The 26,467-nt window shown below is 29.9% G+C and overlaps 3 protein-coding genes across 5 annotated transcripts; 1 reads left to right on the top strand and 2 right to left on the bottom strand.

The window, feature by feature from the left end:
• The first annotated feature begins 189 nt into the window (after positions 1-189).
• LOC126838917 (E3 ubiquitin-protein ligase RNF19A-like) lies at positions 190-22,681 on the top strand. Of its 3 annotated transcripts, none has more exons than XM_050573707.1 (14): positions 190-483; positions 544-680; positions 10,540-10,737; positions 11,588-11,697; positions 13,759-13,957; positions 14,028-14,142; positions 14,715-14,905; positions 15,608-15,752; positions 15,826-15,962; positions 16,046-16,143; positions 21,169-21,373; positions 21,455-21,611; positions 21,700-21,981; positions 22,086-22,681. In XM_050573707.1, exons 2-14 carry the CDS (start codon positions 671-673, stop codon positions 22,141-22,143), a joined length of 1,905 nt encoding a protein of 634 aa, XP_050429664.1. In that variant the 5' UTR covers positions 190-483; positions 544-670; the 3' UTR covers positions 22,144-22,681. The 3 variants fall into 3 exon arrangements, with proteins under 3 accessions (XP_050429664.1, XP_050429665.1, XP_050429663.1); XM_050573708.1 differs by adding an exon at positions 10,275-10,375 and having other exon boundaries at positions 190-680; XM_050573706.1 differs by having other exon boundaries at positions 190-680.
• On the bottom strand, positions 16,866-19,855 carry LOC126838918 (uncharacterized). Its single transcript, XM_050573709.1, has 2 exons — positions 19,437-19,855; positions 16,866-18,352 (listed from the first exon to the last, which is right to left on the bottom strand). Exons 1-2 carry the CDS (start codon positions 19,779-19,781, stop codon positions 17,447-17,449), a joined length of 1,251 nt encoding a protein of 416 aa, XP_050429666.1. The 5' UTR covers positions 19,782-19,855; the 3' UTR covers positions 16,866-17,446.
• Positions 22,682-24,906: 2,225 nt separating the features above from the next.
• On the bottom strand, positions 24,907-26,340 carry LOC126839378 (uncharacterized). The gene is made up of 2 exons (XM_050574681.1): positions 25,547-26,340; positions 24,907-25,468 (listed from the first exon to the last, which is right to left on the bottom strand). Exons 1-2 carry the CDS (start codon positions 26,123-26,125, stop codon positions 25,202-25,204), a joined length of 846 nt encoding a protein of 281 aa, XP_050430638.1. The 5' UTR covers positions 26,126-26,340; the 3' UTR covers positions 24,907-25,201.
• Positions 26,341-26,467: the final 127 nt, after the last annotated feature.

The raw sequence follows: 26,467 nt of genomic DNA, 5'->3' as shown, positions 1-26,467 counted from the left end.
GTCAGATTTCAGGTGAATAGAATCGCTGTAATTATCTTAGTTTCCATGGGTTTTGTAAACTATTCCATGATCTGTGACGTCTGAAATAAACCAATCATAGTTATTCATAATATATCAATTTCTCCTACTCAACTCCCGTTAGTCCATCGCTGGACGTGTAATTTTTTTAGAAAGTCGAAAAAAGTTGTTTTTCTTTTTGTTTATCTCTTCTTGTTTTTTTAGAATTTATATTAAAATTTTCATGAACTTTGTGGTAATTACTAGTCGAGCGTGTGATTCCGTCTAAGTATTTCTAATATTTTTCTTCTACAATTCGTATCGTTATAATTACAATACGTACGTTAATATACATTTTTTTAACGTTTTTATCAATAGCAAATGTATCATAATATTTGTAAATCCTACGATATCTATAATAATCGTTTCGTACAAATGACGGCGCTTAGCAACCTCAATACGGAAACCAATATCGCCCGTTAATAAGTAATAACGTCAGTCATAATATTACTTAAATTTTGTTTATAAAATTCGTCACTTTTGAAGTCGCATTACGGTTGTTGTGTTTTGTGGGCGCGATTCAAGTATTACATACGAACGCAGCATCTGTAGTGTGTACTTTCCACAGCTGCGAGGCATAGAATTGTAACCGCTTCGTTCTGAATCTGTGTCAATGAATGCTGGTGAGTTAAAATTTGTTTTATTTTTATTGCCTATATCTTATTAGGCATTTGTTATTTTTAATAATATGTATTTATGCTATTTTATAATGTTTTTTCTTCGCTGATTACGAATCTGAAGTCAGAAATCTACAAACTCTAGTCAAAAGAAGTTATTGTAAATTTAATTTGGAGATTTACTTTGCGTGAGAACTGCTTCCTAACCCAGTCATAGCGAGCTGGGGAATTTAGCCATTAGTGACGCGATAGATGCATGTGCTCATTATTACATAATCAAACTCTAAAGATTTAATTTAGAAGTGTCCAAAAACCTACAATTTTAGATTTGGAACAAATTCACTTTACTGACACCCTTTTTTTGCCATATTACAGTGTTTTTGTGCTGAAGCCAAAATTAGGCAGACTCATTTAGTTCAAAAGTTATAGCAACTTGTAATTTGCATATTTCCGCATATATATCAATAGCTGTAAGTGCTCGCTTCTTCATTAAATGGTTATGATCATTTTTAGTACTACTAATTCAAAATTGGAGTTTTTGAGTATATCTTGCCCCCCTTAAATTTGCGACAATGATCAGTTAGATTTAACAACTGCCTTGACTATTTGCCTCTATTTGTTAACTTTTTATCGTGTAGTAAATACTGTACCTGGTTGAACTGCAGCATTTAATTTATTTGCAGGCAACATAAACTCTTGGTTTGTGTTATATTTTTTGGACAAAGTTTTTGTATTATCTTTGAGTTATTATATAAAAATAAATTTATGGTGAAAAAGTGGTAAATATTATTTGCCTAGTAGTGAATAATCTAATTCTGATAGAGTAGTTAAAAATATAAGATTGGGTCTTATAATACCAGTTTTGACTTTTTATTTAGAATGTTCAGGCATAACATGTCTGGGCTCAAGGGTTTTTATTATTATCTTAATAGTTTATACTTACTAAAAAATATGTAGGTATACAAATGAAGTAAAGTTAGTAACATACAGCCATAAAATAAGTTAATTTTGGTTACCAACTTTAAGCATTTTTTTCCTTTTAATTATTTACATTGGTGTCATATGTTTATGAGTAATAAACATATTTAATTGTACACTACCAATAACAACAACTACTACCTATATTTATATAATTTCTTGTTCAATTTTTTTTTTTAAATTAGTAATTATAATTATGTTAATCATGTACTATGGGATAATCTTATTATTAATAGCTTATAAATATATAATGATAACATTTTTTAATTTAGTTTTCTGCTCTAAACACTTAGGGCAGGCATTGACATGTAACTAAGTAATGTTATCATTGTCAATGATTCATAATTTATAGTCCATTGAGTTGATTCATTTTAATAATAAATATATGAATATTTGACATTGTAAATATGTACATATAATAAAAGTGTACATGTATGATGTATTCATTTTGTTATCATTTTTTTAAAAATATTGTAGACATTAATTTGTTTAACTGTGTTATATTACATTGTGTTTTAGATTAACTATTTATAACATTAATTAAAATTCAATTGGTTATTTAATTTTTTGTCCTTCTGACATTTATTAAAATTTTCATTTTTGACAGTTTCAAAAACATTTCATTGATTGATGATTGAAAGTATTTTCATCAAGACATTATTAAATATTTTTATATGGTTTCTGAATGAAAAACTGTTAAAATTTGTTTTCTCCTGCCTATTAGCTAATAAATGTTAATATTATATAACATTTCTTAGGGTTAAATTAGGATAATACTTAGGGTTGAAGTTGGCTATAAGAATGTATTAGTAAAAGAAAAAACTTGTGCTTAAGAGGGGGGGGGGGGTATGGTTAATTTGTGAATTTTTTTTGACGACACAGTTAAAATATGTTTATTAAAACTAATGGTACATTAAAGTATAACATTCGAAGAATATTGTGTAATATTTTCATGTAGAAATATTAAAAAATACGGCAATGGCGGCAATTATTCGGAAGCGTCTCGGAAAAAAGTAGAATTGCGGTGCCCCTCATAACTCGATGCTGGATCATCCGAAATTAAAAAAATCAAGTTCTTTCGTTAGATAATTGCTTTCCCCAGGTAACACTGGGAGGGTTTTTTGAAATTTTAATTTTTCACTTTTTGGGAACACTTTAAAGGGAAAAACGCGATTTTTGCGAAAAAAATCGGCTAATTTGTTATTGTAAAATAAAAAATATTAACAAATTTGAATAAAGTCTCCAGCGTTACCTCGTTAGTTATGTACTGAAATAGTGTTCAAAATTTTAAAACGATCGGTGTAGTAGTTTTGAAGTTATGGTGGTCACCGACTTTGAAAACGTGAGTTGTGGGAAAAACGCTTTAAAGTTAATGATACTTCGCTCGGGCCGGCAGCTATAAAATTCCGACAACTCATAACGTCGTCAATTTTGTTCCAATCGACTTGAAATTTTGACACAACATTCTTGAGGTATTTTGCATTCAGTTAACAAAAAAAAAAAAAATTTTAATACCCAACCCCCCCCCCTTAATTTATCCGCGGTTATGAATTTGAGTCTTTATCACAATATATATATGGGATATCAACACTCTGGCCAGAAGGTAAGAACAACTAGTATTTAGACAAATATAAGTATTGAAGCTTGGTTATGTAAGAGTTTAAAGGTGTTGAAGAAGACATTGTAGCAAGCAGTGGCGTTCGCAGGATTTTTTCAAGGAGGGTGTCATAGTATACACAAATTGATGACCTTTTTTTTTTTTGCTCATCACTCTAAAAAATCTCCTCCTTCCACTATGTTATAATAGTATAATCAATAAAAATAAAATAAATACAGTAAAATAAAAGAAAAAATGTATATATTTATATATATATTTGATAAATACACACACATATAATCATAACATCAAATAAATATTGTATGCATAGTTATAAAAAAAAGTCAGTGCGACGGTTTTTGTTTTAAAAGATACTTAAAACAATTTAAGGGGGGTGTCATATCTCCCTGACACCCCCCTCCCTACGTACGGCACTGGTAGCAAGTAGAATAAATAAATACATGGCATGGAAAGATACAAAAGGAGTCAGCAGTGGCTAAGTTTGGAAAAAGATAAGGTCTGCAATCATTAAAAAAAAGGTCTATTAAAGTAATCGTTTACCAGCAAGACACCATTTCAGATTTTTTATAGGATGCCAAAATTTAAATAGGCCTTTTTTTTTATCATATTTTTGATAAATTTCCTACCAATAGGTTGTTAAGTTTTAAAATATTAAATAATAATTTACTACTTAGTATTAGTGTATGGCCAATTTGGATAGAAATGCTAGAATTCAGTCGGTGTATAATTTTGAGGTAAATCTTTTGATTTTTTATTTATATATAAAATTAACAAATTTTTTTCAGGTTCATTATAGATTTTACCCACAGATATATATATATAAAACTAGATGCTAACTGTACATGCCACCAATAGAGAAGATTGAAGCAGCCACTTTCCCCCATATCATAATATTATACTCAAGTGTGGAACTAGGTGTAATAATTGACAAGTCTTTGGTTAATTATTTAGGCAAACATATGGGGGAACAATGTTGCTATCTCTAAAATTGTGCCTCTATAGATTTTAACAAATTTAATATATATATATAACTATTTAACTTCCCTTGACAACTTGACACAACTAGTTAAAGGCCAAAGAATTTGTTTTATTATAAAATAATGTATGTATAATTTATCAAAATACTTAAATTACAGATTGTAACCATTTTAAGAAAAATTTTGGTTTTAACCAGTTTAAACCAGCATTATTTTAATTTTTTTAACACAAGCCACTCAACATTTCATAGGGTTTTATAAGAAATTAAAATTTGTTTTTTCATATTGTTTTTATACAATGTGATCTCAATTTTTCACAATTTTTTTTATTTTTACCCACCTCCCAACTTTTTGATAGCAACTTTTGAAACTTAAATGGTAACATATATATTTTATTGACTTTTTAAATTGAGAATAATGTACTAAAAATGTTGACTGGTTGATAATCAGTTTCTGATAACTATTTTTAAAGTTTTAAGAGTTTTAAAGTTTATTAGTACTCAATGTTTCTAACCTAGTTTTATTTGTTTTAATTTGCATATAATTGTAGAATTGAATTATTTTTATGCAAATCTTTAGGAAAAAAAAAGTAAAAACCATTGCCTTCTTAGCTCTTCATCTTATGTCTAAAACAGTCTCAAGTAGTAAATTCAAACCTTAGATGGTAGTTTTCATATAACTTTTAATAATATGTTTGTGTTCAATTTTATTACTACACTATAAAATAATGGGTGAACTATATGTATCGTTACTACTGATACCCCAACAAAAACACTTAATGGTGCAGTGATATAAAGTGAGAACCAGGTAAATATGAAATATCATAATGTAATACACACTGTTGCGGGTTGCCAACAGATAAAGTCTTGTGTAAGTTATGTAAATACCTTTACCAGTAAATAACATTATATGTACATATCAAAAGAGTCTTGTAAAAACCGAAATTTAGGCCTGTTTTCTTACTTTCGACAATCTACTACAATTAACTAAACTAACAAGGTTCTTTTATTGAAGTACAGTTTATTTTGTTGTAGTTAAATATTTGAGGTTCTCAGAACACAAGAATTGTAAGTGAATTACTTGAATTTTGAAATAATCAAGCTCAAAGTTCATGTATTCTCACAAATCACAATTATGGACGTCATCTGTAAATCTTAATCTTTCTATTTTTATATAGAATGGAAAATTTGTAGTTCATTTGCACATAACTTATATTTAGTACAAATTTCACTTCTATTCCTTGTAAATTATAATCTGGATGCCTTATATATTATTTATATGTACATATTCTATTTTAATTGTACAGATTTTAATCAACTCTTCAATGTAAAATAATTTTGCATGACTTTTTCTTCTCAACTTTGATACAATTTAATCCAAAACTATATTTAACTAATAAATTATTATAAATAGAACCATATGAAATGATAATTAGAGTATTAGTTTGCGCTTATGCAAAATAACATAAAACATTATGTCAGAATAGGATTGAACATCAATCGTAAAGACGAAGTCTAGACCAAGTTGAATATAATGGTAAAACATTTTAGTTTTCGTGACAAATGAAGTACTTTTTTTTTTATATCCTGTCATCGTATAATACGTTTGAAACATTAAGAGAATTTTTTTCTTTGTTTAGAATGACGATGCTATTATTCTCGGTAATAAATTAATAGTGTCATTAATTTTTTACTACCTTTGTTTAATTCGGTACAAACGTTACATAGTATTTTTTTAAGAAGTTGTATTTGATAAAAAAAAATCTACTGATAAGGTTTCAGAAAAAATATTACATTGTTGTTTCTATTTATAATTATCGGTCGGGGACTTAAAAGTATTTTTCCTACATATTAAAAACATCGTCAACACTCAACCTTAATTCATTTGTTCGTTCATGTTTGGTTTGGATACTTGTGTTCGACTGGGTCGCCTCAGGAAAGAAAGGTACATGTTGTATAGAATCCGAAAGCGTGAATAAAATGGCACAAGAAACATCGCACATTATGGCAATGGCTCCATCATCAACGTGACTCACGCTGACCGGACTAACGACTAATTTTTCTTTATTGCAATCACCCACATTTTTTTTTATTGAGAGGCAAACATAAAAACCTTCATGTAAGATTGAGTAAGGGACGTATAAAATAAAATGTTGAAATTCCATGTATAAATACAGGCATTTTAATGTTTTTCTATGTTGATTTTGTTTAGATGACATAAATGATTGAGTAATGTTTTCAAGTACATTAAGTAAGCTAAATAATTGAAGCGATGTTTACTATCATTGATTATTAATTAATAATACTACCTAACAGTACAGGCATTATTATAATTTATTATTTAGCAATTATAATGCATTATTATAATGCATTCGTACCAATAATGTAAACCAACTCTTTGTTTATGTGAAATTCTAATTTCGTTAAGGCTATTTAATACAAACGTCGTAGTATGAACAGTTGTTGAGCTGTATTTACGGAAATCGAGTATCCTGGATTTCGAATGGCTTCGTTAAAAAGAAAAAGAAATTATTTTAAAGTATCGTCTGTTTTAATAGCAACACACCAGTAAGCAACTTGTGTGTGTGTCTGTTTAATTGTGATATAGTCTATAGACTATAGTTGCAAACGGGTTGATTACTTTTAAGCTGGTGCTACACGATTGAAAATGTTTTACCCTATTCATAACACGATTGCAAACAATTATCAAAAAAAAATTAATCGAACGATTTTTTGTGTGACGTCAAATTGTGTAACAGTTTAAAAACACAATAACAAAAAAAAAAAAAAAGGTATTGAAATATAATATATTTTTTTCATAGATATTTGTAAAAAATATTTGTTATTTAAATGAAATGAAACCAAATTTTTTTCTATTAATTATTATACTATGTAGACAACATCTCATTTTCTCCCATAACATTTCGCCACTGGAAAATGGAATGGAAAACTTAAAAACCATTTTATATCAATGTGGAAAATAACTATCATAATTACGACAACGTTGCATGAAAGTTAGCGGGTAAAATCTTCCACAATAACAATAACGTGTTCTTCTCATTTTAAGCAATTTTTTGCGTGAGTGACATCGATAGAAGAGCTTTTGATTCATTAACTTCTTAAACCTCCAAGAAAAAAATTACTGAATATTTGACTGTGTAGAGTCCTATTATTAAATCGTGTAACTGATAGGCATACAATACAAATATTCGTATAAATGTGTTTAATCAAAGCTTAATGACATACCTATTTTATATTTTTCAATGTTTTATGTGTACATTGTCAACTCTTAAAAGCCTATTTATTTATCTTCCAATGTTTATTTTGGCGCAAATCGAATCGCTTTGATGTATTCATGTAGTTTACTAATAGTATACATTAGTTTACAAATCTATTGTATCTTTTTGTTACTAATGAATTCAAGATATTTTCATTTTATTCCGATTTGTTTGTGTACTACAATATCATAATTTACGTATTTTTTTATTTGCGTGTTCTAAGTGGGCTGTAGCTGTTGAGAAACAGTTTTCAAAAACAGATATGTAACAGATACTAATACTGTATGTGCATTGAGTGCTGGGATTGTCATTAAACGTGTACAGCCGTTCACACTGGAAAAAACTCCGGGCAGCGAGGTCTAACAGCAATACGTTTATAAGTGATAAAATAACAAGAAAACGCCTTCAATTCACATTTATATTAGCATGAAAAAATTTACTTGTTAGAAAAAAAGCATTTCAAATGTTACAGTACAATATTTTGCAGGACTCAGGGGCACCGTTTAGGGGGGGGGGCATAGGGGCCTAGAAATTTTACTTTTTTATTTTTGACAGCATGCGTTGTCGCCATTCGGTTAGTTTGAAGTTTAATAAGATAAATAATAAATTCGGAAAACAATTCAATTATTAGTTGTTTATACAATTTTTTTCTTTGAGAAAATTGTATTGAAATCTAAGAATCTAAAAAATTTTGCTTATTAAAATGTGAAACATATCATTGATTGTCCTCTGGTTCATTGGTATTTGGTAAACATTCTATGGGTTACAGTTAAACCAATTTTTTTGTTTATAAACATTAAAATTTTAATAATAATAATAATTTTGTCTTGATAGGAACTTAAATCTATATAAAAGGTGATCATTGAAAATATTTGGTTTGGTTGTCGCCCCTGCATAGGAACGTGAAAACTTATATATGTACACATTTATGCATATCAAAAAATATTGGCCCATTGTGGGCAAAGAACTAAAGCCGCCACCGGCAGGACTGCTCATTTTTCTTTGCTCATCGACTCAACTACAAATTTCCTTTAAAATTTCCGTGATACATTCCTACCCTGTCAATTGATTTATTAGCTTTAAGAAAACTACGTAGGTTGTATGAAAAACCCGTGTGTATCAATAGTATAACAGAATCATGAATTTTAATAAATAAAAGTATTTTCTTAGACATTTTTAAACATCTTATCTTTAACCATATGTCGTTTGTCTTTTGCTAAACTGGTGGAACGACCATAAATCATGCTATTGAAATTGCGGTATCGTATGCATTTTTTTATATAATATTCCACGTATGTCAAACACATTTTATGGCCTCGAGGCCAAAAATATATTTATTCTGTTCGATTATTCTTTGTTTTTCACACAGATGACAGAACGATATCGGGGTCGGTATCAGCAGACTAAATTTGTGTTGTTTTAAATGGACAATTTTCACATTAACTCCGAACCTATACAAATATCGTTTTAATACGAAGATATTAGTTTGCATGTCTGACAAACGACCAAGATTGGGCGATTGTTTTTTTCTTCGATAATATTGTTTTGTGTAAAAACGTAAGAGAGAATTACAATTTGATAAATTTGCTAGTGTTGGAAGAATTTTTTTGTTTGGAATTTGAAAGAAATACATTTTTCAGTTTCTAACATACTTCTATTTACAAAACGTATGTGTTTGATTATTGTGAATTGATAAATAATGATTAAAGAAATCAGTCTTAAAAAGTAATCATTATCAGTGTTAAATATTATATCGGGCTTTCAGTCAAAAAATTAAAAAACGTATCTTATCAGTTTAGCGTCGAAACTAAATCATAACATTTGCGTTAAAATTATCCTGTCAATTACTTATTAGCATTGTGTATCACTATAATGTACAAAATGCAAATATCTCTACAACACTTTCGATTGCTGTTAGTAGTAACTCTAACGTACAATTGTAGGTATACGCGATTAGCCAGACTACTTTCTTCTTATGTGATGATCGAAAGAAAGTCTCGTTGTTACGTATGTACTTAACAGTTAACATATTCAACTGCGAAGTAATCTCATTTAATATGCAGCTAAAACGTTTTGATTAAGATAATTTTACTGTATGGTTTTCTGTAATATCTCTGCAATACACATACACGCCGACTAACTAAATGTTTAAATTCTAAAATCAATTATTCACCACATGAACTTTTCTTACATGTATGGCTATTAGAATACAATATATTTTTAAGTTTTATTGATAACGGAAATAATGAATTTTCACGGTTTATTGTTTTGTTTAATAACAGTACACGTGTATCACGATTGGTGGTGACGTTACCTCTGCGCTTAAACGTATAATTAATTACTCAGTATCATTGATTATTACTTATTAGATATATTTTAAAGTCATTGCTTAATATTGAGCTTTATTTTGGATAGAATTCGATTAATTAAAAATGATTGGCTGATTAACCCAATTCTTTTGCCCGCACGAATGGGATAACATAGCAACGCGATAGTAGAAAGTAATATTTATAGTTCGATCGATAGACGAACCACCCAAAAGTCATTAACCCAATAAAATTATTCAGATCTAGTTCATATATTTTTTAGTAATATACATGCTATATGTGTGTAGGTACTTTTTTTATATTTTAAGCAATTGTAATAGTCGATGACATTGTTCTCAATGCCAACGTCTATGTATAATAATAATAAGTATAATCTAAATTCGCGATACACAGGTATATAATAAAATATTTTTATTGGTCAAGGTGAACGCCAACTTTCACTAATCCGACCAACGTCCTGGCTGCGGCCTGTGGTGGTGCGAGCGTTCGTTCATCTTGTTCAGTATCGTTGGTGTACGCGAGGCGTTAGTATTGAATTGTTATTTATCAATAATATTTTGATATTTTACTCTGCCGCAGCCATAACGTTGTTCAGAAAGAAATATGTAGTGAATTAAAACCGTCGCAAAAAAATAAAAACGTGCGTGTGTGTGATTCATTAATTTTTATTTTTATTTTTGTGCCGTAGACAGTTCTAACGATAAGGGTTACGGTATGAGATCCAAATCGCTACAAGATTTACCGGAAGCCAGCTCTAGTGCGACCCCACCGACCCGTAAGAGACGTATGCCCAGATTTTCCCTGCGCCGGCTATTGTACTCTAACACATTTTTGGCCAGGCATTTGGGCAGCTCGCAGAACGGTAGGCGGCGGACTATAATCACAGGTAAGCTACATAATTTGTTTTAATGACTCACTTATGATGCGATAATGTAAATGCATTACACTGCTAATGTCAGATACTGAGAAGGGACCTTTAAAATACATAAAACACAGGAATACGATATAAAACATAATATAATTTATAATGAGACGATATAATTAAAGCTTATAGTCAATATAAATAGTATTTATTCCCGTCTAAACGAGGAGCAATTATTCAATAATGCTTAATTGTATTGTAATGATTAATACTAATACAATTTTTATATAAATTATTTATTTTAAATTATTATTAATATTTATTATAATAATTAATATTCAATAATTAAATTTTTTAAACTATTTTATGAAATATGTTTTATTGACTTATTTATAATTTATATACTATTTACTAAGTAAATAGTATAATATAATAGTTATTGTATAATAACATTAATATAATATTGTGCTAAACATTTGCTATTTCTCTTAAATTCCTTTTACGATGATTCTTTTTTTTTTAATTACATATCGATTTAAAAATAATAATATTGCTTTTTTTCACTATTATAAAACTATTGCACACTTTGTAAGCTAGATAAAGCATTGAGTAACGCGTGTCCGATGTGATATGGGAAACGAGAATGAGGCAGCTTGTGGATTGAACCGCCTACGCGTTTTTTGATTTAGGTGATCTTGAACTGTGGTAAAACAAAACAATCCGTCTCCCCGTCATTGGCCTACTGTATAATTATATTTTTTCTTTTTACACGTGATTAATATGTTAGTTAAACGTTAGCAGTTGTAAATATGCTAATAAATTATAAGTGATTATACCGTGAAAATATGTTTATTCCAATATAAATATTCTTTAGGCGGCCCTAGCGTAGCGGATGTAACCGATTTCGAGAAAGCGCCTTTGGGATTCAGTCAAAACTATGTCGACCCGAAAAAAGCTGTCCAGAATCCTAGTGTTGTCGTTAAGGTTTGTATTTTTATTTCCGTAAGTTTTTAGTTAATAGAAGGACATATCGATGAATCAGTTAGTGTGTCTTCGGTTGGGGGTAGGCCTACGTGAGTTTTTGCATGTGTTTACTACTGTCTTTTTATACATCTATTAATGTGAATTTTTAAAAATTCTTAACGTTTATACATAACACGCGTTTAGAAACTAAATTAATGATAATTTTGTTATTTAGTAAATATTTTTAGAGAAATTTAAGTAGGAACATATCTTGAGGCGCGTTTGATACCGCGTATACTTGGTATTTACTTCGTAATTAACAAAATAACAAACTTTCTCACGTTTTTCACGTGTTACAAAAATTACACAATATAATAGTAGTATACCGGGTGATTGGTTAACTATAGCCCAGACAATAACTTAGAAGATATTAGTCATGTGACTTTTAATTTTTTTTTATACTATATTTTATAGTTCAGACAAATTTAATATATTTAAAAAAATATAACCCCAATCCTTGTATGTTAAAACCGTATGAATTTTAGATTTTTGAATGTAAATGAAGGTAACTTTTTAAATTAAGAATAAATTGCTGGACACTGACTAGTTGATAACCAGTTTTGGATAATTAGTTTCAGTTATTAAAGTTTAAAATTTAGGACTTGAGGACCCTTCGGATCACCCTTGGAGAGTAGAGATATTTTTATATGCGCGCATTTTTTAAAAATATATTAAATTTGTCCCAACAAATATCTATAAAAGTATAAAAAAATTGTTTATAAGTCAATATCTTCCAAGTTATTGACTGGATCTAGTTAACCAATCACCCAGTACATTTTACCATTTGTCTAGCTGTTTTTATTACTATAACATAAGGAAAAACCCAGTTGAATAATGCGGTTTTTTTATTGAAGGATAGGACATTTGTTATTAAATGTGTTTTGATTTTTCATCAAGAACTCGTTTTCTTTATAATTTTTTATACGTCGTAATATCAAAAGTTGAATGTTAACTAGAAAATTCTGTATATATTAATATTTTTCTAAGAATTGGAATCTAAGTTCAAAATATAATTTTAAATAAATATTAAGAAACCTCTATGAAATTCGTGCCGCGCAGTTGAGGATTAATTATGAAAAAGAAAATCGGATGCTATACCGCAGAATCTTTTGAAAAATTATTGACATTTTTATGGGACAAATTGTTTTAACAAATAAATATATTCCTCGAAGTTTTTAATTTTATTACGTATTTTTTACATTTTTTATAAAGTTGTTCGTTATAATAATTATTAAGTTTCAACTGCATGAATAAAGCACTAATAGATTTTAATCTATTTACTTTTGGGTTGTGTATAATATGTAACGTAATATTAACCATGAACTTTGAATTTGAGATTCGATTTGTTTTTTTTTATTATTCGCCGAGAATTGATAAAACTTAAAGGTTGTCCTAAATACTTAACCTGTAACAACGCGATTATCGTTCTTTAAGAAATTTATTTTTATTACCGCTAAATGTAGTTCAGTTTGTGTAAGCGATTAAAAATATACAGTAAATTCGTCATTTTTATATTAAAGCTTCTTATAATATACTATATTGTTGTAATTTAGGAAGTGGACGGCCATCGCGGAAATTATGTGTCCTATATCATTGTAAGTTGTCATAAGAAAGAAAAAAACAAGGAATAGCGAACATTTACTATTGTGTCTGTGTTTTAAGTATATATATAAATATATATATATATTTATATTTATATATACTTATACATGTATACTTTTGTGTTGATTTATTTATACCAAACTAAGTACCTGCCGGATAATTGTAAAAACGAACCTTGAATGATCAAGGACTAGTATCATCTTGATTCGTTTTGCTTTGCGTGTATAACAGTATCGAATATTGACGAAAAAAAACGTAAATAACAATGGCTTAGATATTATTAATGCAAACACCTCGAGGTGTTTAAATACCTCTACCTACTTTGTGTACGTCAGACAGATCTTCCCCTGAAAAGATCATAATAATAACAATGCCTTTGTTTATGGATTTTTTTTTAATAATTATTAATTACTTACACAGAATGGGACGACACCTGTAGACGGTTTGTTGGAGTGTCCTTTGTGTCTAGCCAAATTCGACGAAACTGATTTTGCCAAATTATCAACATGTGCTCACCGTTCCTGTTTCGACTGTTTTCAACAATATTTGCGCATAGAAATATGCGAATCTCGCGTGAACATAACATGTCCCGAATGTTCAGAAGCAATGCATCCAAATGGTAAAATATTACACGCATAACATGTTTATATAGTTGTATTTGTTTTAATACTTTTATTTTATATTTTTAGATATTCAAAGTGTACTTAATAATCCAGTTCTTTACGATAAATATGAAGACTTTATGGTTCGGCGAGTGTTGGCCGTCGATCCCGATACTAGATACTGTCCTTCACCAGACTGCAGGTAATAAATATTTTAATGAATCCTAAAAACTGAATTTATGAGGGTTTTTTTTTTTACTAAAAAACTTGCTAATAGTTGACATTTTAATTTTAAAAAACTATTGATTTCAAAACGTATAAATATATTATACCTTTATTATATATTAAACAAATTATATGAATTTAAATATTAGTATTTAAAAATGTACTCCTCTCCGGTATCTATAATTGTTTTAAATATTTTTTTTTTCTTAGGATGTTTGTAGTTGAGTATTTAGAAAATATATTATTTAATAAACTGATATTTCTAGTTGGTTTATTTATTATTATTTCTTTTGTAGTAGAACTATTTTGCATGTTTTTAAGGGTGGTTGTTAAATACACTCGGGCGTTTGAAAATTTAATGTATTTAAATTTTAATGCAAAGCTGTAAAGGGGTTTATTATTTTTTTATTAATTTATCTCCGACTTACTTATCAGCAACGAATTTGGCCTATGTTTACAATTAGATATTTATTTTTAGGTACATAAAAAAATAGTCATGATTTAAAAGATTTAATTTTATTTCTTAATTATTTTTATAATTTTATTTAGTTATGCAGTTATAGCTGCTGGCTGTGCTAGCTGTCCAAAGATAAAATGTGAACGCCCTGGTTGTGATTCCTATTTTTGTTACCATTGTAAAGCCCCCTGGCATCCTAATCAGACTTGTGACTCAGCTAGGGCAAAACGTTCAACTAACATAAGGACAGCTTCTATATCTTACAGTTTAGATTTATCGTCAAGTAAGTATTATCAATATTGTGTATATATTTTCTAAAGAGCAGTTCAAAAATGTCATTATAGTGCAGTGAAAATGAATTTTGATTATAAATTATTTGTAAAATTTAATTTGTGTTTAAATGGACAGTTTTCAATTCTCTCACATTATCATTGGCGCAACTAGAGGGGGTGCTGAGGAAGTTCAGACTTTTTTAAAACTTTGAAAGCCCTCTCAAAATTTCAGTAAAAATTATAAACCTTACTTGGGTGATGTGTCTGTTTTGTTGCTGACATTATTTTAGAACCTGAACAAGTTAAGAAGGATTTGACCTTTCTCAGCACCCCCTCTAGTTGCGCCAATGCATATTATGTGTCTTATTTTCATAATAAAATATAATAAAAATAAAAATCTATTTAACATTTCAACTGGAAAACGTGTTTGTCAAAAAATAATTTATAATATACAAAAGTAAAAACAATTTTGTTAAAAATAAATGCATAATTTAATTTCACATTATCAGTGTATTATATTTATAAATGTTTGTTCTAAAATACAACACTTGTAAAATTCTCTCAATGGCATTTGTCAAAAGTACATGCAAAGTTTTTGTAATTTATACACAACGTTTGCATTCATTAGACAAAAAAGACTTATTAGCTGCAATACTTTGAAAGATTTTAAGTACATTATTATTTATTATTATTCTGATCAAATAACATTTTAGGAGAAGATATTAAACCATGTCCTCGTTGTCAAGTGTTAATTGTAAAAATGGATGATGGCTCATGTAATCATATGACATGTGCCGTTTGTGGAGCAGAATTCTGTTGGTTATGCATGAAAGTAGTCAGTGATTTACACTACCTAAGGTAAACAATTATTGAAAAAAAAATTTTCCTTTGGTATTTAAAGATGGTAAACTATCAATTCTTCTGTGTTTAGTCCGTCCGGTTGTACCTTTTGGGGAAAAAAGCCATGGTCTCGAAAGAAAAAACTTTTGTGGCAGTTAGGTACTTTGATCGGTGCTCCAGCTGGTATTGGTTTAATAGCTGGCATTGCAATTCCTGCAATAATTATAGGTAAGCTGTTCATAGAAACTTGTTTGCCAAAATTATAAACAAGTTTTTTTTAAAATGAATATGGGTCTAATGAATTGTTTCAGGTGTACCTGTTTGGACTGGACGTAAAATGTTTACACGTTACAGAAATTCAAGTCGATTAAAACGAAATTTTGCAATTGCTGGTGGTGTATTGTCTGCGGTAAGTGATTTTACTAACTTGTAAATAATTAGAATAATATATGACCTACAACAGTTTGTAAAAAAGTATGATATGGATACTAATCTGTATCATGTGGGACTAATTGAGTTGAATGAGGCAGTAAATATTCAGGATATAGGTGGATAGGTCCACCAGGATACTGGGCAAATCCTACTAGGCTTTTTTTATATTTATATTATAATATATATTCGTTTACTAGTCTTCACCACTCAACTTATGCAAATATATACAAGGGCTCAACCAATTTCCTAATAATAAATAATAGTTTTAAGTATTTCCCCTGACTAAAAAAAATAGAAAGATTAAGAAAAACTAAAAACAAAAATAGCTACAGTTATCTATAAATTATTATTATCTAACTTAAAATGTATTTTTTAATTTATAAGTACATGATTTACACTTTTAATATTTACTTTAATATGTTTTATTTCATTTTCCATGGTTCAAATAAGTCCTTTATAAGTAGCTTTGAGCCTTTTTTAAAATCAATTTTACTGGGAACAAAAATTTAGCCTAAATGCCTGCCTGTTAGGAGTTCATAAGTGTTTAGCCTATTTGTTTATTTTCATTCAACATGTACAATAATCTCATTTTATAGTTTGGTGGTACGGCATTAAAATGTAAAAACAATTGTTACAAATTCAAAATTTTCAACTATATTATAATTCATATAAAGTAATACATTTTCATCAAATCCTGATGAAATAAGATAGTTGTACAGTTAAGTTTCTGGGTGCGAACAATGTGTTATTTGTTATCAATAACAATTATTTATTAATATTTATTTAGTTACATAATTAAAATTGTAAGTACATAAATCACATAAAACAAGTGGATAGTGACAGCACCAATGTATCGAATTAAACAATTCAATGTGAATAATTAAGTAATGAAAGACTCAAATAATAATAATTATTATTAATAACTAGTTTAAAAAAATGTGAAGTCATAAATTTAACCCATCACTAGTTTTATATAGGTCAGCATTGTGATGTTGTATACTTGTAAACAAGTTATGCTAACCTTTGAAGGCTTCAACTACATTTGTATTTAGTTTAAAAAATGTATTTTCTTTATAATAAAAATGTATTTAAATCAAAATTTAAAAACAAAAAATTACCAGCGTCTAAAATTCGAAAGGTACTACATAACTATTGCTAACAGTAACAGTAAAATAAAATGCTTAAGATTAACAATGACATTTTACTCTTAATTGTGATAGAAAGCTCTAATCGTTCTATTTAGATAGGTGAAAGATAATATTTGAAAAATTAAAACGAAACTAGGCTGAAATTTCGGTTAAATGTCTGCTGAACACTTCTTCGTCTTGTAAGTCGGTCAGAAGGTCTAACAGTCGCTGTTCGGTCTCTTCGTTACCCAAAGCCACGTCCACCGACCCTATGCACAGCAATACGGCTAATAATTTGGATTCCTTCATGTCCTCGTTCAGGGCGTTTCGGCTGTATTCCAGTCGCCCTTCTACGTCTACTCCCAATTTACTCGTATGACCAGTAAACGCTTCCCAGTAACAGTCGACCAGTTGGTTAGAATGGTTTCGCCTGGTCTCCGTCGACAGGCTGCTGACCAGTAAAAGCGCCACATCGTTTGTCGGTCTGCTGTAGGATATCATTTGCCAGTCCAGTATGACGCACTCGTCATGTTCGCCGAACATCAAGTTGTTGCACCAAAAGTCGGTATGAGTCATTAGGCCCATTGGTTCTTTGGGTATCATTAGCGAGCCAATTATTTGTTTGGTGACGCGGCAAATGGATCTGAGCGTGTTGATCAACGCGTCGTATTGTGGACCCCTGGACCGAAGGAAGACGTTCAGTTGTGGCATGCCCCTTTCCACTAAGGCTTGATAAGATAAGGTGGCCCGAGAAGTCTGGAATAGGAACGGCCAGCGTTCAGTAAGCGATCCGCTCTGGAGTTTTAATGCCAGTGACGTGGCATGCACGCGGGCTATGGAACGTAAAGCCAGTTGGGCCTCTTTGAACGTCAGTCCTGCGGCGAAATTGGCGGCCGTAAAACTGCGTTTGCTTAGGTTCTCTAACACCAACATAGATTCATCGCGGCCGCTGGCTTTCATGCCGGCGAAGTAACATTTGGCCACCGGCATGTCGCCCATCTGCAACCGGTCGGAGGCAGCCAGTGTTGTTTCTTCGAAATTTCTTAATTCTGTTAGCACCTGGAAAATAAAGTGTTCTGTCAAGTCTAGCCAACATATTTTAGTTGTTGTGTCGCGTATTGAGCAATTGGCTCGAACAGGTTCGATATCATCATTGGTTTTGACATTTTTTGTACAGTTAGTGTTATAATAATTCATTATGTAAATTAATTTGTTGTTTGTGCAGTCGAATCTTGCATAGCTATAATTCGATTTCACTTTTTTTTCACGATACAAGACATGTTGTTTTCCTGTATATCACGATAATAAATAATATTGACGCAAACGGGTGCTTAAAAATGGCATTGAGTGTTTACCGATACTGTTTTAAATAATGTTATTTTAGTTTAATATTCTTCCTAGAGCCATCTGTAAATCGTAATTTATAAATTATTGATGTGATTGTAAATTAAACGAGATTTATATTAAAAATATATACATTTCTTATACGTTTTAATAATAAATAAAAATAATTAATAAAGAAATCGTCATAATTATTTATGAATATGAATTTATTATATTATTATTATAAACGTTTTTCTTTAGTTTTAAATACGTAACCTAACAGGATGTTTACAATAACTGTTGCTGGCAGCCGTTTTCCCCAGGCTAAAACAGATCTTGTTATTCGGATATTATTGTGTTTTGGAAGTTGTAATTAATAAAATAAAATTAGTCTATACTCAACATCGTTTAAGCTGTGCCTGCAATGGGCTGTACACAATAATTACGATGTCGATGATTGATCGTATTCTCGAAACTTCAGGGACGCGTTCACGGGTCTCGTGTCATAAAATCGAATCTATGCGATTGCTATGTTATTGTTATTTATATATTTAGGCGTACAATAAAATACGATATCGTCCGTAGTCATAGCATTGGGCTTGGCGTCAAGGTTTACTGAACACAACAGAGATGTGTATAGCTACTAGCTAGCACAGTGGCGATTAGGTCGCACCGCGGACCGAGACGCTTTTTTTCTAGTTACGGCTAAGAGGGGCGTTGGTGTATTACAAAAAAATCAAAAACCTTGTTTATTTTCTAAGGTTTTTTTTTTTAACTTTATATTTGAAGGACATATTTAATAAACTTAGGAAACACCCACCGTGTTATAGAAGTGCACTTCTCTGTAGTCGAATTGTGCCTCCAGTACAAATGCCCGAGAATAGGGCTCCTGTGGTAGGCTCTTAATGACTACATCTAGCGAGTCGGTGCCTTTAACGCCCTCGACGGAGTACACGATATGCACGGCCACTATGGAGCTGAGCACGTTGTGTGGGTCGGCCACGGCGGGTGTGGCCATAGTTTGGTCGGCGATCACGGTGACCGCGTGCTTCGGTCGGTCAATCAGCCGGCTTATGACGCCCGACAGCCAGTCCGGATCGGCGGGCAGCGGCTGTCGCTGTTCTTGGTCCGCGTTCTGCTGTTCTTGGTCAGCTGTAGACGACATGCTGGACGGTGGACGCACGGCGTCTGACTACGTGCCGCGACTCAAGTGTACTATACGTGTACGCCACAGCTCCGTGGTGGCGGCGGCGGTTTGTCGGATGCGTGAGTCGACGACCTGCATCCCCGGCCACCGCCTTTTCCTCCCTTCGACTCCCCGGCTCGCCTTGTCCCGTGGAAAACAGATCAGGACAACCCCCTCCCCGCCAACCAAAGTACGTTTTTCCTCTCCACCACCCTTTTCGTTTGTTGCCATGCGTCCTCTCGCGTTTGCCCATCCGCCGTGCCGTTGAGGCGCGTACAACGCCGTGTGCGTCATCCGTGTGACCCATCAATACCGGAGAGCCAGCCAGCGTACCGTGATGTAATTTGGGAGAAAAGAATAAGCAATTTCTTCCCAAAAAAAATATTGGTATTATATTTTATTCCCATATAAAAGTATTACTTTCACCAATCATCACGATATAGTTAGGTCCAAAAATACTATTATGTTACATAATATACACCACGGGCCACGGCTGTTGTCAAAACTCCGAACTCGAAATTTATAATACTGTAAAGTCTAATATTATTGTAACATTAATTTAAAAATGACAATTGCCGAGTTTATCAAAAATATAGAAACCCTCCCCTCCTTTCTGTTTATTTCAATAAAATATTCTTATTTTGTAATCAAATAAATTGTGATATAAATAGTTGACAGTTTGCGTATAGCTTATTAAAACCGCTCAAGTGTATAATCTCTATAGCTAGAATAGTTAAGCCTGGACAGCCAGCCGACCAGGCTTCATTACAGTTAGGTCCTAGTCATATAAAAATCGAATTTTAATTAAACGCCGTTATTATTGTTTTAATTTTTTCGTATACTTAAAAACTGCAATAATTGTCAGGAAGCAATAAACTATGATAGCAGACGGCTTGTAACTTGATACTTAGAACTAGTTTTAAAAATATTGCTACCCAATATCTTATATTAAATTGTGTCTATACAAGTAGTGTATAACATCAATGCTGACCATATTTTATTCTTTTGTAATTTTAATCAAATTCTTTGGAAAGTAAAAAATACTTTTGGTAACTGGTATCATTTTGAGTCGCGGAACTCCATGAAAACTAATGTTAATTATGTCGAAATGAAGGAATCAATAAAAGTACAATTAATTATACAACATATAAGTAACACGTGATCTGAAGAAACCTTATAAATTTTGGAGCATGTTTCGTTTATATAATAACAGTTTTTAACCTTTTTTTACATCCTATGTCAATAATCAATAGTCAATATAGAAATTGGAATATTATTTCAGCATGTTTACTAAATAAAAATCAACTTTTTTGTTGTATAATTAAATCAAATATTAGTATAAATTAGTTAATTTTTTTTTTTCTAGTTGGTAGCAGCTCCAGTTTTGGCCACCCTAGCTGTTGGTATAGGTGTGCCAATACTGTTGTTCTACGTGTACGGAGTAGTGCCAGTTTCCTTGTGCCGTTCCGGAGGCTGTGGTGTCACCACTTCTGCTAGTGGTGTACATTTTGATTTTGACGAAGAACATAGCTCTCCGAAAACGGTCAATGCCGATTATTTTACTGCCCCAGGTTAGTATTAATGATTTTGGCTAAAAAAAAAAATTTGTTTCACATTATTTTATTAAATTATAATTTTTTTTTTTGTTCTAGATGGTGATACCGTTAGTCATGGAGCTGAGATAGGTAATCCTTCAATTGGTGAACCTTCATTTTGGAATGATTGGGATGGTGAAACTGTGCTGGGAAGAGATGCTGATCGAGAGTCAGCTAGTACTGTTGCATTAGCCGGCAGTTTATTAGCCCATAAGTAAGTTTATATTACAATATTTCATATATCAGTCTTATTCTTCATGTTATTGTGAAATCGTTAAACTTATTAAAACATTTTTCTTAAGAGTGGACAACAGTGAGACAGCGTCCATGCGATCTGGTCAGAAAACCTCTGCTGAAGGAATAGAAGAAACGCAATCACAACAGCCTCACAATTTGTCACTGAGTTCACTGGAAGAATTAACTGCTGGTTTGATGCGACGAGTCCTCGGCAATGCTGAAGAAACCGATACACCCGCCACAATTGTTCGAGCACGTTCCACTGCTACTGAAGTGCGCTTTGGCAATACCGTCAGCATAATCACTCCTTCAGTAACAGATGGCCGTCAACATTTTTTGCCACTCAGGTAAATATATCTTGTTATTATATAGCAAGTAGGGACTTAGTCTCATGTAGCTAATAAATGTATTATAAGGGTATTTTATTAATTATTACATTTTTTTTTCATAGAGGTTTTGTTCGAAATTTACTGTGCAGAACTTCTACTGAAATGGCAGCAAGTTCATAATTATACAAATGTACAAAATATAATATTATATACAAATACAAACCATTATTGTTTAGGGACCATGTGCCTCACTTAAATTGGTCTTTCTATTTTGTTGTTTATTGTGTTTGATTTTTATTTTATTTTCATTTTGTGTCTATAAAATATTATTAAAATACCTCGATTTATATATATATATTATACGTATGTATATTGTATATACAAAAAAATTATAATATTCATTTATCTATAAAAACTTGAACTTAAATTTTTCCTTTAAAGCGACTGTGATCACTGGGTTTTTTTTAATTATATTATACTATGTTGTAACTATTGTCATATTACTCTCTAATGTACTACATTATAACAAATTTTAGAAATTTTATACATTTTTACTAAGTAAATGCATAAAAATCAATTTTAATAAAAACATCGGTATTGCTTTAATTTATGTATTTTCATTAACATTAAAAATACATTAAGAAACCAAAAAACTATAATAATAAAATACATGTATATTGTGTTGTTTTTCACCCCAGATTTATAATTAAGATTAAATTAGATTTTTTTTAAGCAGTAAGTCTAACTGTAAAACCATTATCCTCATTCCTAAATAGTAAATATTCTTTTGTGTATTTAGATATAAAATAAATGCTCGCAGTTAAGAAACAATAAACTGCCAAAAACTTATGCTTACATAATTTGTTTTTTATTTTTAACTTTTAATTGTTCATTCTTTTCCTATTTTACTGTGAATAGTTAAACAACTATCCAGCTATGATAAACAAAATTAGCAATTATTATTTAGTTAACTACAAATTAATCTAAATGTTAGAAAGCCATAACTTAGTTAACTTGTTATGACTACAACAAATATTGTTATAAATTATAAATAGTATCTTCTTATAGCTTAACTAAGTCTGAACTTGTAAATAAATAAAAGTCAATTAAAAACATTTTTAAGTTATGGCCTTTTGGGACAATATAAAATATTGTTCCTGGAACGAAAGGTTCACGTCGTTCCAAAAAGAATAACTTAACTTAAAAATGTTTTCAATCGACTTTCCTTTTTTTTATGAGTTTGTATTCAGTTAAGCTATTATAATATCATACTATTAATAATTTATATCAGTATTTGTTATAGTAGTATTAACGAATAATGTTAATTTTTGCTTGGTATATATCTGTGTAAGAAACTTTAAATTCCTATAAATAATAAAAATAGTAGATAGATGATTTATTTGAAATGATATAGATTACAAAATAATATGATTTTTTTACAATAAGAACTAAAATAATTTACTGCTTTTATGGGATTTTACTGATAGTTTTTTTACCTTTAGTTAGCAAAAAGTTAAAGGCATTTTTTAAAAATAAATTAATATTTGTACAATATAGTATAATTGTACCTATAAGTAATAATATAATTGTTAAATATATATAATAAGTATAAACTTCAATTAATTAAGGCAGAATTATGTAAAAACTATACTGACTACAATTACTGTGCCTTCATTTGTTTTAATAGTATGTCTGCCTTAAGTGAAAAATAGTATGTTTCGTTGTTTGCCTATCAATACTTTTTAAACCAAACTACTACTTTTCGTAATGGTCATCAATATACATTTAATAATATAAAATATAATCATAGACTATAAAAAAAAATGTTATTATCATTAAAAACGATTGATTTATTTAGATAAAAAGTGCATAAATTATAAAATAATATTGCTCTTATACTCTAATAGTTTGGTGACTGAATTTGGAATTGATGAGTGAATTTGTTAAAACCCGTTCTAAGGGCCAAAGATAAAAATTTAGTTTTATAATTTGTGTTGTATTTTATTTATTAACAGAAAGGACAAAGTAATTTAATATCAATACGATTATTTATATTCATAAATAATAGTACCTTACTTCAAAAACATACCAAATTGTCTCCAATAATGTATAAAAAAACAAATCAATTTATAGAATTTAATTTTTATACTAGAATGGTACTTAAGAACATTAGACAAGTTTATTCATCAATAATTTAAAATTTTTACATTATGATGTATACATAATGATTGATTTATATGACAGTTGACTGAAGTATAGATATAACTAAGTTAAGAATATTATGATAATGAAATCAGAAGATTTACATATTATATTTAATAATAATACAAAATTATATAAGATTATTTATTTCTAATGACTAGTTAACAAGAATAGTACAGCAGTTCCTAGTACTATTACTCTGCCATTATATTAATATACTACATATTTAATTAATCTTATGTTTTAACAAATAATAATTCATAAAAATAATATTAACAAAAATAGTTTAAAATTTTAAATGTCTATTAAGTTTAATAATAGCATGTATTATAAAGGAGTAATTTGGGAAAATAAATAAAAATATGAATGTTAGGTTTATTTATATCCCAACACCCATTTGTATATATTAATGGTTAACACTATAACTATAATAGAATCTATACCTATGTAAATATAATACATAAATCAAATAAATAATTAGGAATTTCAATTGCTACTTATCAAAGGCATAGTCTAAAGGTGTCTTAGGTGCATAACTTATAATTTAACATTTTACAATGTTAAATTGTTCCATGTATTTAATGAACTAAACATGGAAATTTGCAGCAAAATTTTGTTGCTAGACGCTTCCAATACTTGTACATCATTTGTATCTATTACTAAAATTATCTCTGTTTCACAACAGAAATGCACTAATCACACCCATTAACTATGATATTGATGTATAATAATTTAACAAAATTAACAAAAAAAATTTTTGAATATAATTTTAAACTAACAAATATTATTTAACTTGATAAATTCAAAATCAATTCTTAAATTATAAATAAACTGTAATGTGATATCCATTTAGACCATTCAAAAATAAATGATCTACACGACTATAAGATATATATATATAAAATACAAAATCACAATTTTTATAAGGATAATGAGGAAAAATAGAATTTATGTGTCTTAATGCCACTTCAGTTCGCTGGTTGAAATTCCGACTACATGATAAGAACTGTGATACGTCATACATCTTTTTTTTTTATCAATTAGTTACTGGTTTGTTCTTGACAAGTGATGTATTTAGAGATGATACCAATTCTAATGTTACTGGTTTGCGGCGAATTTTTTCCATTTCAATGATATCGCCATTGTTGGATGGTTTGGACTTAGGATTTCTACACCCTCGACATTTGCACCTATCACATGCCTTCTGTTTTATATAACATGGACATCTTTGTCCAAAACACGTAAGTTTTCCCGGTGAAGATGTTGCATTACCACAACGACAACCGCAATGACGAGCAGCTTTCTAATGAAAAACGTTTAAAATCTATAAATATTCTAATAAAAATACAATACATGAACACGTTTTTTATAAATGTTTTACCTTATAAACTTTCTTTTTAGAGATAATTTTAAGTACTGGTTTTGCTTGTTTTCTATCATTTGGCGTTTGTATATCGGATAATATGTTAAAAAATCCTTTTGAAGTTTTATTGTCAACGGATATGTTAAAATCTGATGGTAAATGTAGTTCATCATTATTTTGTCTTTCAAGTTCATCCAAGTTTGGTCTACTGATATTTAAAAAGCCATTATAACCATTAATTGGTTTTGGTACATGGATAGCTTCAGTCACTAGTTCTACTATTTTTTTATCTTCAACTCTTGTTAACATGACATTAAACAAAGGTGATTTATGTATAAAAGAACATAATTTTTTGTAATATTGTAGAATTGACCAAGTGTCTTCTTTGACATTTTTGACATTAGTGCAAGCAGAGCATAGCAATCCATTAGGATGGGAACTTGGATAATTGACTAATTGCTTACAGGTTTGACAAGATAATCCGTCATGTAGATGAGGCAGCAGAGTATGTAGTTCTTGCCAGCTTGATGGATCTGAGGAATCGGCGCGCAGCACTATTTGACTGGCTACTACGTAACTGTCAATCAATTCCATCATATTTGATAATGCACCAATGCGTTCACAAAAAAATGGTTGAAATTATGTTGTAGAACTAATCCGCGAAGTAAACTAAACGTTAACATTTATTGCAAATTCCAAGACATACTATTAAAATCTGAAAACGATTTGTGAAATAATTATTTAACCGTCGCTATAATCAAATATAAATAATTTTCTATAATCATAATCACTATTTTTTTTTTCTTTAGAAAGCTAAACCGTAAACGCTTCTAATCAGTCGGTCTTTTTATCATTTGATTGTCTACTGAATTCAAGGTAGCCAACACCACTCACCCCTCTACAAATTACTATCTGAAGTTTATATATTGGCAAAAATGT

This window comes from Adelges cooleyi, unplaced genomic scaffold (assembly GCF_023614345.1).
Source record: "Adelges cooleyi isolate 19-005CV unplaced genomic scaffold, UGA_ACOO_1.1 ACOO_flye_CR_arks_rails_tigmint_CR_PRNA_30, whole genome shotgun sequence".
NCBI classification, from domain to species: domain Eukaryota; kingdom Metazoa; phylum Arthropoda; class Insecta; order Hemiptera; family Adelgidae; genus Adelges; species Adelges cooleyi.
The sequence above is the reverse complement of the archived record's forward strand: the minus strand, read 5'-3'. Positions and strand labels throughout refer to the sequence as shown.

Excerpts from the sequence above, each read along its gene's own strand:
- LOC126838918 (XM_050573709.1), bottom strand. The coding sequence starts at position 19,781 with ATGTCGTCTACAGCTGACCAAGAACAGCAGAACGCGGACCAAGAACAG. Across the intron at positions 18,353-19,436 it reads AAGTGCACTTCTATAACACG|GTGCTAACAGAATTAAGAAA; the intron begins GTGGGTGTTTCC and ends TTTATTTTCCAG.
- LOC126839378 (XM_050574681.1), bottom strand. The coding sequence starts at position 26,125 with ATGATGGAATTGATTGACAGTTACGTAGTAGCCAGTCAAATAGTGCTG. Across the intron at positions 25,469-25,546 it reads CTAAAAAGAAAGTTTATAAG|AAAGCTGCTCGTCATTGCGG; the intron begins GTAAAACATTTA and ends GTTTTTCATTAG.
- LOC126838917 (XM_050573707.1), top strand. Across the intron at positions 11,698-13,758 it reads ATCCTAGTGTTGTCGTTAAG|AATGGGACGACACCTGTAGA; the intron begins GTTTGTATTTTT and ends TTACTTACACAG. Across the intron at positions 14,906-15,607 it reads CAGTTTAGATTTATCGTCAA|GAGAAGATATTAAACCATGT; the intron begins GTAAGTATTATC and ends ATAACATTTTAG.